This window comes from Malus sylvestris, chromosome 15, assembly GCF_916048215.2.
Source record: "Malus sylvestris chromosome 15, drMalSylv7.2, whole genome shotgun sequence".
Classification (NCBI taxonomy): domain Eukaryota; kingdom Viridiplantae; phylum Streptophyta; class Magnoliopsida; order Rosales; family Rosaceae; genus Malus; species Malus sylvestris.
Genome location: NC_062274.1, coordinates 276,385 through 291,083, shown reverse-complemented (window position 1 = coordinate 291,083; position 14,699 = coordinate 276,385). Strand labels below are relative to the sequence as shown.

At 38.9% G+C, this 14,699-nt stretch overlaps 1 protein-coding gene across 1 annotated transcript; it reads left to right on the top strand.

The window, feature by feature from the left end:
* The first annotated feature begins 6,258 nt into the window (after positions 1–6,258).
* LOC126602076 (uncharacterized) lies at positions 6,259–12,614 on the top strand. The gene is made up of 12 exons (XM_050268891.1): positions 6,259–6,576; positions 6,680–6,899; positions 7,017–7,217; positions 7,324–7,394; positions 7,820–7,982; positions 8,142–8,735; positions 8,930–9,310; positions 9,395–9,470; positions 11,402–11,465; positions 11,798–11,933; positions 12,075–12,188; positions 12,272–12,614. Exons 1-12 carry the CDS (start codon positions 6,311–6,313, stop codon positions 12,335–12,337), a joined length of 2,352 nt encoding a protein of 783 aa, XP_050124848.1. The 5' UTR covers positions 6,259–6,310; the 3' UTR covers positions 12,338–12,614.
* Positions 12,615–14,699: the final 2,085 nt, after the last annotated feature.

The window sequence follows — 14,699 nt, the reverse complement described above, 5'->3', positions numbered from 1 at the left end:
AAGGCAGACGACGCCCGAACGATGGCCTCTCCACTTAGGCGACCGTCGGCCCCAAGATCGTTCAGACATACGCCAAGCCGATCAAGACCATTGCGCTCTAGCACTTGCGACGCGGAGAACGACAGAACTTCTCGCAGCTGGGTTAAAGCGTTTGGATCGGTAGCTTCAGTCGGAGTGGCCGAAGGACCGGACCCTGCAGTTGTGCTGGAAAAGAGGGCTTTGAATTTGACCTCCCACGAAGCCTGCACGTACAAATAAGGTTAGGCTTAAAGGAAGTCATGACAAGAATAGCAAGAAGGTTTCGTTTTTTAACCTGCCGAGAGGAGACCTCGGCCATGTCCCCAGGATCGTTGCTCGAACCTAAAGAACTCAATGGCCGAGCCCAGTGCCTCAGATTGCTTCTCAATTCACGCGGCCGATGGAGGTTATCTACGTTTGATGGCCACGGAGGCGGCCAAGAAATATAGATAACGCCCTTAGGCGCGTAGAATTGGCGGTGAAAAGAATGTAAGGGCACCTGACATTTAGTATTGTCCTCGTTTAGAATTCTAAAGTAGAAAAGCAATCAAGGAAAGATGTAAGAAGATACTTACGAAGGCCGAAGTAGCCTCTTGCGGAGGAATGTGGAAGCCTTGGTCTTGAGGATGAATGGGCGAGTCCGCCGTTGCCTCAGGTTCCTCGAGCGGGCGTTTGCCCCGGTCGGCTGCAGATGGGCCGACTGGAACAGCCGTTTCGGAGGAGGCAGGGACATCCGGGTCCTGAGAATGAGCGAGGGGTTCGGCCACCGCCGTCGGTTCCTCGACCGGGCGCTTGCCACGATCATCCGTGGAGGGGCCGGCTTGAGCCACCATCTCGGACCTTGGGAAAGGTTGTCGACGAGAGTAAGGACGGTCTGCTAGCGGGACCTCGTCGCTCTCCTCATTCTCTTCCAGAATGAAGACCGAGGGTTTTGGATTTTCAGGGGCTGTTCCCTCGGTCGTAGAAACCACCTTTTTTGGAACGGATGCTTCCTCGACGGAGGGAGGCACAACTGGTGTACCAGTTCCAGAGATAGGCCGCGTTCAAACGGTCGCTGCGGCCGGGGCGGGTTGTTTTTCGACCGAGGATTGAACAACGGCAGGAGGAGGGGAAACACTGGGAGTCGTCGCCTCTGTAGTTTGACTGGAGATTACGTGGATCTCCCGTGCGCCCTTCTTTGCCAGCTGTTTTACCCGCTTGGCAGGCGGCGGAGGTTCGATGATCGGATCGGCCTCTGGGCGAGGTCGTTTGGTCAGCACTGCCCGACCAGCAGCTTTATCCCTTTTAACCACGGCCGATTTTTTCTCGACCGTGGCCGCGGCAACAGCCTCCGCTTTTCTCGAAGGCCGACTACCTAAAAGGATAAAAACAATTCAGTAAGGCAAATCAATATGCAAAAAAAAAAAAAAAAAAAAAAAAAAAAAGAAGAAATAAAGCAACTACCTTGGGGTTGGGGGGCAGAAGACTTTTTAGGTCGACCACCAAAAAGTGTGTCCACAATGGTATCGACCGAGACCCCGAAAAACCGTTGGGTGTAACTGTCCCACCAATCACCGAAGGTGTCGGTGCAAAGGGTTTCTGGAGTGGCCGGTCGAAGGCGAAATTTCTGGCACCGTTCCTGGAACTCCTTCTTGGCGTCGGCGCACTCCTTCTCTGAGGAGCCAGGTTCGCGTCCGCGACTTAGGACGGACCGAGAGGAGAGAAGGGGGACTGGGCTACCTTGGAGGTAGCCAAGCTGCCGAGCAAGGAAGTTGGGATGATACACTTCCCACCCCGCTCGTTTTCCATCGCAACCGAGGGGGAGGTCGCGAGCAAGCACGAACAACCCCCAGGACTGACGAAGGTCGGCGTCTTCATCTGCGCTCCACGCCGATATAGGTAGCCTGACCGAGGAAGGATATGCCCGACGACGACATATCAGGAACTCATCGTTGGAGAGATCGTCGAGGGCGAAAAAGAATTTAAATATTTCGGTTATCTTGCCCAATTGCTGGTGCCCGACGAAAGCCACAATCTTGCCTGAGGGCTTTGGCGAACAATGTATGGAGATCAACCACTATTGAAGAAGTTCTGGCAATATTCTTGGTGGAACTCAAGACAATGGCAGCAATCGAGCGACTTGGGAAATGGAGCAAATATATGATGCTCATATATCCCAAAGATAAGAAGTCATAGCCATTTGTAAAAGGAGGAGCCGTACGAAAGAATGAACCCGTTGGAAGCCGTTGTCACTAGAGCATGAGTATCTTGCCTGACTGGGCTATCTTGCCCGCTAATCCCTGATAGAGCTATAACCTTGCCCGACAAAATCACAAAGAGGAAGTGGCCCTGGGCATAAGAGTAATTTGATGAAATTAAAAGGCTTCAGAATCCCCAATTCATTGGTCAAGAGCACATAGACGGTCCACATTTCAGCACGATGTAGTCTTTGCTTAGGCAGCAATCAAAGATTAGTGACATGTGGCGGTTACAGCAACATGCTTCCTCCATTACAAAACGAGCTGTTGGTAACCATTCACCAGTTCTGATCAACGGTGTTCCCATCAACAAGTCGTCTAAAAATCAATGGCCACCTGATCTTCTTATTTGGGTTCTCAGATTAAGTTGAATAGCTGGGGTTGGAGGAAGAGTACAGAAAACTGTTTTTGAAGTTTGCCCGAATGACCGACGGAGCTTTTCTCGGTCCTTCTGCTATCCAAGATGACACCATCAGAATATTATACTCTTCCCAAACTATGACTCATGCTTCAATGAAGCAGGCCTTTTCCTCAACGACCAGATGGAAATTTTGCGAAAGATGAATCTGCCAAAATGAGGCGAGCAGCGAAAAAACCAAAAATAGGGAAGACAGCGCGAGGAAATCCCATGAGCCTGGGGTGGCGTTGTGGCTCCAGAACGAATACATGGGTGGTGTCTTGGAGTCGCAGCTTGGGTGAAGAACATCAACCAGCAGAGCAAATTCCAGTGCAGCTCAATGGAACGGATAAGTGAGCAACAAATGCAATCTGATTATCTCTCGGTATGGGAAGAGAAATCTGGATTTTTGCTGGCTAGGGAGATGAGTGTGTGAGCACTAATCATACAAGACTGTAAGGCTCTTTCTCTTTCCCTGTCGTCTTCCTTTTCTTCATTTTTCTTCCTGTTTCTCCCTCTTATCTCTTCTGTTTTCCTTTGGTCCGAAAGAGGGTCTCTCCCTTTTTCTTCTTTTTTATTTTTTATTATTTCTTTCTCTTCCTCTGTCTCATTCTCTTTTTATTTCTTTTCCTTTCTCTTTCTCCGTGTCTCTGTTAAAGTCTATTGTCTTTACTTTGACCAAGTGGGATATATATATACATATAGAAGAAAAGTACTGAAAAGAAACAAAAAAAATATATCTTATATTATAATATAAGACTCGCTGCTTTTCTTCTTGTAGCCCGAAGCCCAAGTGGCTGTCATTTTCTTTCATTTTCTTTCTCTTATTTCTCTATCTTTCCTCTTGTTTTCCTTGTCTCTTCTGATCTTTGTTGCCAGAAAGAGTGTCGGTCCCTCTTCCCTTCTCTTTTTTCTTTCTTTTCCCTTTTTTCTCTTTCTCCATGTCTGTCTGTCACTATTACCCAATAGTACTATATATATCTTATACTTAAAGAGTAAAAAAAGGTGCTCTGCCCGAAAGAGCTTTATATATATATATATATATAAAGAGGCAAAAAGAAAAAGATATAGGAAAAAGACAAAAAAAAAATAGTTGCCCAAGTTATTCATTTCTTTTCCAGTTTGCCCGACTTCGGGCATTTTTTTAGTTTACTATTTTTGTAATCAATAAGGATGCTCCCACATTTTTTTGGTATCAACGAGAAGGAGCACAAGCTAGACAACATTCTTTCCAATTTGCCTTGCTCCTCTTGCCGAAGTTATCAACAACAGAAAGACCGAAGAGGTAGACGTGCATCTTCCTTCGACATCATTCCTGGTAGCAGTGGAGTTGTAAGTTTCACAAACTTTGCTCAAATTTGTAAAACTTGGGGGGCACTGTTTGCACTCAAAATATGCATATTTTTACTTATTTGGGTCATTGGGGTAAAATATGGCATTTGGAGGATTATTATGCAAGAAGGCTAGCTTAGAAAAATATTTGGATGCAAGTGGACATTATAATATTGTTTCTCCAATTTGTTTGGGTGGTGGAGATTTGCATGCCTTCAAGTAGATTGGAAAAGTATGCAGACATTCTTGCAGGAGGCATGTGAAAGAAGACAGCTTGCTTCTTTTTATTATTAATTTATTACAAGTAGTGGAGATATGTGGTGGAGATTCAAACTTGCTTATTCTAAATATTTCACAATACAAGCTGCCCAAGCTTCTTTCGGGCAAGTACAAAAACCTCAGCAGGGGGTTTCTTCCAGACCTCTATATAAAGGAGCACAAGCACAAGGATTATGGACACTCACAACAACCAATCAAAACTCTACTCAAATTAGCTTATCAGCTTCCTTGTAGACATTTATTTTTAGCCAAGTATCCTTTGCTTTTCTTGTTTATTAGCTTTGCTACTCACTTGTAGTATCGATCTGATTTGTAGTTTTTATGTACTCATTTCCAATCATATAAATTACAAGCAATCTGCAATATTAGTCACTTTCCTTTGTCATTTATATTTCCAAGCAACCTTATCATTTACATATTGTTCTATCTCTCCATATAAGTAAAGTCCTTATTTTTAAGGCAAACAAAGAACCTTAATTTGAGCAACTCCCACTCAAATTGCACAATCTCTTGATTTGAAGTCAAAAGGTGCAACCTCAATCATTCAAATCCCGTCTACTAGCGGCATCTAGTAGTGGCACGCCCGCACCCACCAATCTCGTATGTGAAGTAAATCCCCAGCTTGCCCACAAAGCTCCATGGCGGATTTAGGGAGCAAACAGACTCCTCATGCATAACATTGAATTAGTAATCTTCCAGTTTCAATATTTTTGTTCATGCTTGTGACTGAAGAGAAAATGTGCTCACTTGTATTCGAGCAAAGATGATAAAATTTGTTAGGCGCATACCTTGTTGTACTGAATCTTGTTCATGTCCAGAGCGGTCTGTGGGAGGCCAGGGAACCGTATTTTCAGATTCTGTAAGAGGGTAGCTGCCCTATACGTGAGAAGCTTACTCTTTTCTACGTAATTGACAAAACCTTTGAACTTTGCACCCCAGGATGACTTTGCAGAATTTACATGAGTTAGACGGGGTTTTGCGTGCTTATGCTTCCAAATGTGCACAGCAGCCTCAATCCTGTTTGCTATTTCCATAGTGGTGTATTCCGATGAGAGGTCCATGTAATCAAGAAGGCGTTCTGGGGACAACCGATCAGAAGCTATGAGACGGTAAATGACTTCGCCTAACTTAGCCATCTCATGCCTAGACCCCTAACTGGAAAGGATATCCAATTCGAACACAGATGAATCTAAACTTCAAAAACGACAGCACTCAACATGGATAAAATCTAGACATTCTGGAAAAGTACAACGATGGTTGAAAATTTGACTTACCAAGCCTCAAAATAACTAGTCCGTATTGGTTTTGAAAAAAAGCAACAAGAAATGAATGTGTTGATCTCTGCATATTCTGTGTGCGCATCTAATATCTACACATGATTGATCATGCACAGGAATAGATATGAAAGTCCAGATTTTGTTTAAGGAAATCTTGTTTAGGGAATTATGAGATGAATGTGGTATGCGGACGTGCTTCATCCCTTGTTTAAGGAAATCTTGCTTTTAACTATTGACATTGAGGTTAATTAATGGTGGTGTTATCTATGCATAAATTAACAAAAAATATGTGGGAAGTAAAAATAAGATGCATATAACACTATCCTTAGTCAATAATCTTGTACTTGTGCAACATTACCATATTATAACTTACTATCACCATGTGTTAATTAAGATTTGTTCATGGAATCAGTGTGTTATGATTATGATTCTATGGGTCATCTCATCCTTAAAAATAACAATTGTCGGGCCCGAATTCCTTTCTTGGATAGAAATTCAAGCAACTAATACTAAGATAAGTGTTGGGTCTTAAATTCATTTCATAATAAAATGACATAGCTTATAAAAAGTTAACGTATTAATCATCTTTTACATTTTTTATTGGAATAAACCATCGAACCACAATTATGAGAGTCATGGGATTCTATGCTTTTTGCTTGTGTGGTCTGGCTTAAAAGGGCTACTAGCAAAAAATTATGGCGACATAAACCAACACATAATGAACGCATATTCTGGGCGACAAACCAAGCGTTAAGCGTTGGGCGCAAGCCATGTTGTCATATGCTCGACATACCACTGCCCTTTTCATATACACGTCATCGTCTATAATAACACCGCCGCCTTCATCACCTCTAGTTCTCAAATCAATTCCATTTCCAATTCGTTCTCTCTCCTCCTCTCTCCCAAAACCTAGAAACACGAACGCAATGGGTTCCCTCCGTGCCCTAGACGTCCCCTTGCACTACCCTACCGCCCGCCGAGACGAGTCCGTCGTTGACGACTACCACGGCGTCAAGGTCGCCGATCCTTACAGATGGTAATACAAGCAACTCCACTTTTTTAGGGTTGAAGATTTTAATCGCCCATATTTTGTTTTCAAAGAATTTGATTGAATTTTGGAGTTTTCTTTCATCGTTTAGGCTTGAGGATCCCGACTCCGAAGAGACGAAAGAGTTCGTACAGAAACAAGTAGAACTGACGCAGTCGGTTCTGAAGGAATGCGATACGAGAGGGCAGCTTGGGGAAAAGATCACCCAGCTTTTCGATCACCCGCGTTATGATCCACCTCTTAAGCGAGGGAATAAGTACTTCTACACCCACAACACTGGGCTTCAAGCCCAAAGTGTCCTCTACGTGCAGGTATTCCCTTTGCCTCAGAATTTGAGTACCAACTGCATATGCTTTCATCCATTCGATATATTCGTCTGTTTCTTTTTCCTTGTATGTGTTTTTTAGCGGTGTAATTTGTGGTTTTAGAATAGTTTGGATGGAAAAGCAGACGTGTTGCTTGATCCAAATACGCTTAGCGAAGATGGGACTGTTTCTTTGAACACTTATTCAATTAGTGAGGACGCCAAGTACTTGGCCTATGCCCTTAGTTCAAGTGGCAGTGATTGGGCAACGATTAAAGTGATGCGGGTTGAGGATAAGGCGGTCGAGCCTGAAACTATATCTTGGGTAAGTGCTGAGTTTACGCTTGTTTTGATGTAATTAGAAACGAGTGTTATCAGTGAGACTATTTGTCGTTCTGAGCTTACGATTTTTTGTCAATGTTGGTTTCCAGGTCAAGTTTTCGGATATTTGCTGGACATATGATCATAAAGGGTTTTTCTACAGCCGCTATCCAGCTCCAAAGTAAGAAGCATTCAGTATCTTTACTTTAAAGTGTGACATGTGGATTTTTATGCGGTTATATAATCAGAATGGCTGTTAGTTTGAAACTTCAGTTGTAAAAAATTAATGACAAAAAGTTAAAAGAAAGGGACAGAAGTGGTGTATAAATTGTTGCTTTTACTTATATGGTGAAGATTAGCCGACCCCACTTAGTGGGAAAAGGCTTTGTTGTTGTTGTACTTATATGGTGAAGATCTATAGATGGTTTGGCAATTGCAAGGCTCTGCTGTGCTTAAGTTTGGGATGTGAGTATAGCAATGTAGATATGATGTTACAGAGACTATGGCAGTGGATAGCTATCTTAGATTTATTTTGAGATTTCCTTGATTGCAAAAGCTTTGTAAAATAGTGAAATTAAATACTTAGCCTGCTCATTTATTCTGTAGAGAAGGAGAAGATATTGATGCTGGGACAGAGACCAACACAAATCTTTATCACGAATTATACTATCATTTTGTGGGTACAGATCAATCAGAAGACATATTATGCTGGAGGGATTCTGAAAATCCTAAATACACGTTTGGAGCTGATGTTACAGTTGATGGGAAAGTAAGTAGATTTATTATCTTCCTGGGTTTTATGGCTCTCATTTTCTTATTGTTGAAGCAGTAGTAATATGTGTTGTTTTTGAAATGAAGATATGTCAATTTTTGTCTCCATATTTTTGTGATTTTACCAACTTTTCTTTTATTTTCTTGTAATCTGCAGTATATTCTTCTGTATGTTGCGGAGGGTTGCGACCCAGTCAACAAATTTTATTACTGTGACATGTCTGCACTTCCTAATGGTCTTGAAGGTCTAAGGGGGAAAAACGATTTACTGCCAGTTATCAAGGTTATTGATAAATTTGATGCACAGTATCATGTCATTGCAAATGATGAAACTGTGTTTACTCTTCTGACAAACAAGGATGCTCCAAAATATAAGTTGGTCCGAGTTGATCTGAAGGAACCAACTGTTTGGACTGACGTTCTCCCAGAATCTGAAAAAGATGTTCTTGAATCAGCGTCTGCTGTAAATGGTACCCAAATGATTGTTAGTTACTTGAGTGATGTGAAGTATGTTGTACAGGTAAGGGATTTGAAATCAGGTAACTTGCTGCATCAATTACCGATTGACATTGGATCGGTTAATGGGATTTCGGCAAGACGTGAAGACAGTACAGTTTTTTTTGGGTTTACAAGTTTTCTTACCCCTGGTATAATATATCAGTGTAATCTAGACAATGAAATTCCAGACTTGAAGGTATTTCGCGAAATTACGGTTCCTGGGTTTGAACGCTCAGAGTTCCATGTTGATCAGGTATTAGAAGCTCGTTGCACCGACATTTACTGTCACTAACTTGATCTGACTCTTTCAAATCTATCTTCATTTTGTTATAACATTTTACTATAGTACATTCTACTTTGTCATTAGATCAGTTCTAATATATCTTCAGTTCTCTAGTGTTTGAACGTTCGAGTGCTGTTTCATTGATTGGATTTTCCGTTCTCCAGGTATTCGTTCCCAGTAAGGATGGCACTAAGATACCAACGTTTGTTGTGGCCAGAAAGAACATTAGTTTGGATGGATCACATCCATGCTTGCTATACGGATATGGTGGATTTAACATTAGTATTACGCCTTCATTCAGTGTTAGTCGTATTGTACTTACAAGGCATTTAGGTGTTGTTTACTGCATAGCCAATATCCGTGGGGGTGGAGAGTATGGTGAGGAATGGCATAAAGCAGGCTCCCTCTCTAAAAAGCAAAATTGCTTTGATGACTTCATTTCTGCAGCTGAATACCTTGTATCTGCCGGTTATACCCAACCGAGCAAGTTGTGTATTGAAGGTGGAAGTAATGGTGGACTGCTCGTTGGAGCTTGCATAAATCAGGCGAGTTTTGTTTACTATTTAACCTGTTGTGAGTGATTAAAGAAAATGAAATAAAATAAAAAATAAAAATTTGCTTTCTTGCAGAGACCTGATCTTTTTGGTTGTGCACTGGCTCATGTTGGTGTTATGGATATGCTACGGTTCCACAAGTTTACCATAGGTGAGTTTGCTTCCTTTTAATCCTCTAAGACCAACTCCAATGGTTGGGGATGAAGCTTAAAATTTTAAGCCATAACCCAAAAAATTGCCCTTCTCCAATGGTTATGGCTTAAAATTTTAGCCCGAGATTATTAAATAATGATATTAGCCTTTTTTTTCAGGTAACTTTTTTAAAACTAAAATTTATGTGAATCATGTCCTAATTTATTTTTATGGACATTTTAGGCTAAAAATATTTAAATTCCCATAAATAATGAAAAATCACATACCTCATTCTTAAACACAAATTCATAATTCGATCTTACAACAATTACTAATACGAACGATAATTAAAACAATACATAAAATTTAAAACAATAGACATTGGCAAATAAAAATTACAACAATTACTAATACTAGTATTCATAGGGAGTTGGTTGAGTTGGTGGTGGACTTGGGCAATAGACATTAGATGAATCGAACATATTCTTTGTGGCATGGCTGGCACCTTAAAATTTCTGGTTGCTTATCACAGAAGAACTTCTTCCCCCTTGGAGTATATTTGTTGAGGTTCTCCTTCATTACCTCAAACTCGAACCTTTCTTGCTCTAAAAGGTCTCTTACATCTTCCTTTTCCATTTGCTTCTCCATGAGTAAGTGCATTCGGACGATTTATTCCTTTTGTCTCCTCACGCCTTTCAATTATTTTTTCAACTTTGGAACAAAGCTTGGCACCTATCGGATCTTGCATCTTGCATCTTCCCTTTTTTCTTTGCTTCCTTTTGCTTTTCTTGTCCTGGCGGCCTTGTATAGATGAAAATTGGGTCGCCAATTTGTCAACATCATCGCCAACATTAATGCTTGAGCCTTTATTAACAAATATTTTTTGCATTGTTGATCCACATTGGTTCGCCACCTCGGACAATCCTTGAGGATCCCAAGCATTAAACAACTTAAAACGGAGTTTTGGGGTGTAACCCTTGTCTTGTAAATCGTGTTGCTTTCTCAATCTATGCAAGGAATAATCAAAGATCAATTAGTTGGAAAATACAATTGTGCATATGAAAAATAAACTATGAAGGGAGACACTCGCCTATTCTTCCAAAATCCTTCCACTAGCATTAACCATGGCTTTATCCAAGCTTTCCTTCCACAAGTTACATGTTGTGCTGATACTCTTCCATCGATTGTAAACACCTTAGTTCGATTGGTGTTGGAGATGGAATTAATTTGTCAAGGATTTTACCCCACGAGCCTTTTATTTTGGTTTATGCCGATTGCACCATCTTTGCTAATAGAAACCCATGCCAAGCACAAAGCAACATCTTGAAAAGTTTGGAAAAGGGAAGAAATAGTTTTGGAAGTGGAATTTGATTTGGATGGTTGAACAAATCCAGACTTGTTTATAAAGTTTTTTAGTGAAATTTGATTTCAATTAATTTAAGGACATTAATTTAATTTTGGGCTGACAAATCTTTTTTTTTAATCGTTAGATTTGATATCATTTTGATCATAGCTGTTGGATTTTAAGTAAAAAATGAAAAAAGAAAAAAAAAGAGGTTTGAAATAAGACTGTTGGTTGATCCAACAGTCATATTATTTGGACCATTAGATCACAGTTGAAATAGGACTGTTGCCTCCGTGCTTTGTTGGCGTGTGGCGCTTGGTTTGGGAATTTGGGTTTCAGTTGTGCAGCCCACCTCCATGGGAGACAGTTTGGTGGGTCCAGAATGATTTAAGCCAAGCTTTTAATTTTTGGGGGCAATTTAGACCAAAGATTTATTTTCTCTTCAAGACTTATTTTAGCCCTATGGTTGGAAATTGTTTGGGGCGATTTAAGACTTAAATTATTTAAGCTTTATATGAACCATTGGAGATGGTCTGAGTGTTTTCTTTTTCCTTTCTTTTACTGTACATGTGTCAACATATGTCTGATTTAAGAGATGTTTTCAGGTCACGCCTGGACTTCTGATTATGGCTGCTCTGACAAGGAGGAAGAGTTCCGTTGGTTAATTAAGTGAGTAATGTGTTTTTTTTTTTTAACTCTTTTCCCACGTCCAACTGTTGGTGGTGTTAATGTGTTTGATTGCAACTTGCGGTTTTACGTATGGTAATTTTTTAAAACAATGTAGTAGTAGGTATTTCACTACCTTGCTAATTTTTGTTTCTGGAATGAGAGAAACTATTAGAATAAGAGGGATTATGCATTATGAGTCCTCTCTTCATCAATCTGCTTACTAGGCGGTTTCGATCATGTTTATTTTGTTTCTGGGACAAGCTCAGATTTCTGGGTTTTCTTACGAATATAAACTTGTGCTTATCTCTCCCTATTCTACCTTCTGCTTTCAGGTACTCGCCTATACACAATGTTAGGAGACCATGGGAACAACATGCAAGCCAACCTCACCAATACCCATCTACCATGTTATTGACTGCGGATCATGATGACCGAGTTGTACCACTACACTCGTTGAAGTTATTGGCGGTTAGTCTCTTTTGCAAATAGAATCCATAAGACATAGATGAATGGGAATTTAAACCTGGTGGCCTTAATGCTATATTCTCACCGTTATCACTCATTATCAACAAAAATATTTTATTGATGTGTGCTCGTCTTTGTCATTAGACCTTGCAATATGTTCTGATCACAAGTTTGGAGAATAGCCCACAGACAAATCCGATTATTGGTCGCATTGAATGCAAGGCGGGGCATGGAGCTGGACGTCCAACCCAGAAAATGGTAAGTATAGGATGTTTTTTGCTATTAGATTATTAGTCGTACCATAATCATTGTATTTGTTTATCTGCCCCTTGTATGAACAGATTGACGAAGCTGCTGACCGGTATAGTTTCATGGCTAAGATGTTGGGTGCATCATGGATGGAGTAGATTTTATCGATGCTGGAGAAAAAACATGGAAAGTGCGCCTGATTGTTTTTCAAACGGCCATGATTTTTGGATGCCTCTTATATTGACTGTAACCTTAAGTTTTGGGCCTCCTGTGTTTGCTTACTCTTTCTGTGCTCTTCGGCCTTTTTGACAAAAAAAAAATTTGAAATGTACTTTTTATGAACTATGGTGGGCCGTATGTTCGATACTCCCTTTTTTTGTTTAATTTTAATTTGTAATTCTTGATTTTTTTTTAAATAAATTTCTGTTGATGAAACTATAGCGGGCTGTAAATTTTAGACACCTACAAATCACTTTTGAGCCCCCTAATTATTTTATTTAAATTTTCTATTTCAACACTAAAACTTCATAAAATTACTTTTAGAACACAATAAATGGTACAACTGTATTCATAGATCCTGGAACATTTTCTTTAATTCCCGCTCAAAAGATTTCCCAAAACTAAGAATTTCTATTTTTCACAGAATCCGCGTGTAACCCTCGTTTTCAATTGGCTTTTGCAATATTTTTTTTTTTAAAATTCATAAGCTTATTTTCAAGTCAATCTCGTTGCACATGTTTCTTAATATTAGCATAGAACATTCCTAAGATTTTAGACAACTAAAAATAACTTTTGAGACCCATAATTATTTTTATTTAATTTTTATATTTTCAACATAAAAAATACTTTCGGGACCTAGTAAATGATACGATTGCATCCATAGATCTTGTAATATTTTCCTCAGTCCCCACGTAAAAGATTTCCCAAAACTAAAAATTTCAATTTTTCACATAATTCATGAGTAAAATTTTGCAAAATTTCAATTTTTGCCTACGTTTTCAATATGTTTTGCAAAATTCATCATAAGCCTATTTTTGAGTCATTCTCGTCGCACCACTTTCTAATATTAATGTAGGACATTTTGAAGATTTTAGACACCTAAAAATAACTTTTGAGCCTTTAATAATTTTTATTTAGTTTTTCTACTTCCAACTTTAAAAATTCATAAAAAAAATACTTTCGGAACCCAATAAATTGTACAACTACATCTGAAGATCTAGTAACATGTTCGTTCCTCAATTCCCAGGCAAAAGATTTTCCAAAACTAAAAATTTCTATTTTGTTATAGAACCCTTGAGTTATAACCCACTTTTTTAATTAGTTTCACGAATAAGCCTATTTTTGAGTCATTGTAGCCGCACCACATGTTTTCTAATATTAATGTAAGACATTCCAAAGATTTTATACACCTAAAAATCACCTTTGGGACATGTAACTTTTTTTCTTTAATTTTTTCTATTTTCAACAATGAAAATCCATAAAAAAATACTTTTGGGACCCAATAAATTGTATGACTGTATCCAAGATCTTGTGACATTTTCCTCAATTCCCATAAAAAAGATTTCCCAACACTAAATATTTCAATTTTTTTTCACTCCATGAGTTATATAACTCGTGTTTTCAATCGATTTTGCGAATTTTTGCAAAGTTCATCAAAAACTTATATTCAAGTCATTCTCGTCGCACCACATGTTTCCTAATATTAATGTAGGACATTCCAAAGATTTTAGACACCAAAAAATAACTTTTAAGCCCCTAAATTATTTTTATTTAATTTTTCTACTTTCAACATTAAAAATCCATAAAAAAATACTTTTGGGACCCAATAAATTCCATGACTACATCTGAAGATCTTGTAACATGTTATGATTGCATCTAAAGATCTTGTAATATTTCTTCAGTTCCCATGCAAAAGATTTCCCAAAACTAAAAATTTCAATTTTTTCACATAATTCGTGAGTCACGTTTTCAATTGGTTTTGTGAAATTTTGTAAAATTCATCATAACCCTATTTTCGAGTCATTCTCGTCACACCACATATTTTTTTATATTAATGTAGGACATTCAGAAGAATTTAGATACCTAAAAATAACTTGAGCCCCTTAATTATTTTTATTTAGTTTTTCTACTTCCAACTTAAAAAATTCAAAAAAAATAAAAAAAAAACTTTCGGAACCCAATAAATTGTACGATTGCATCCCAAGATCTTGTAATATGTTCCTCAGTTCCCACGCAAAAGATTTTTCAAAACTAAAAATTTCAATTTTTGTTACAGAACCCGTGAGTAACCCACGTTTTTAATCAGTTCCATGAATTTTTTCAAAATTCATCATAAACCTATTTTTGAGTCACTGTAGCTGCACCACATGTTTTCTAATATTAATGTAGGACATTCCAAATATTTTATACACCAAAATCACTTTTGGGACTGTAACTATTTTTTATTTAACTTTTCTATTTTCAACAAATAAAATCCATAAAAAATAGTTTCGGGACTCAATAAATGGCATGACTATATCC

Bases quoted from the DNA above. Each gene is read 5' to 3' on its own strand.
- LOC126602076 (XM_050268891.1), top strand. From the start codon at position 6,311: ATGTTGTCATATGCTCGACATACCACTGCCCTTTTCATATACACGTCA. The intron at 7,983-8,141 runs GTAAGTAGATTT...TGTAATCTGCAG, and splicing joins ATGTTACAGTTGATGGGAAA to TATATTCTTCTGTATGTTGC. The intron at 9,311-9,394 runs GCGAGTTTTGTT...GCTTTCTTGCAG, and splicing joins TTGGAGCTTGCATAAATCAG to AGACCTGATCTTTTTGGTTG.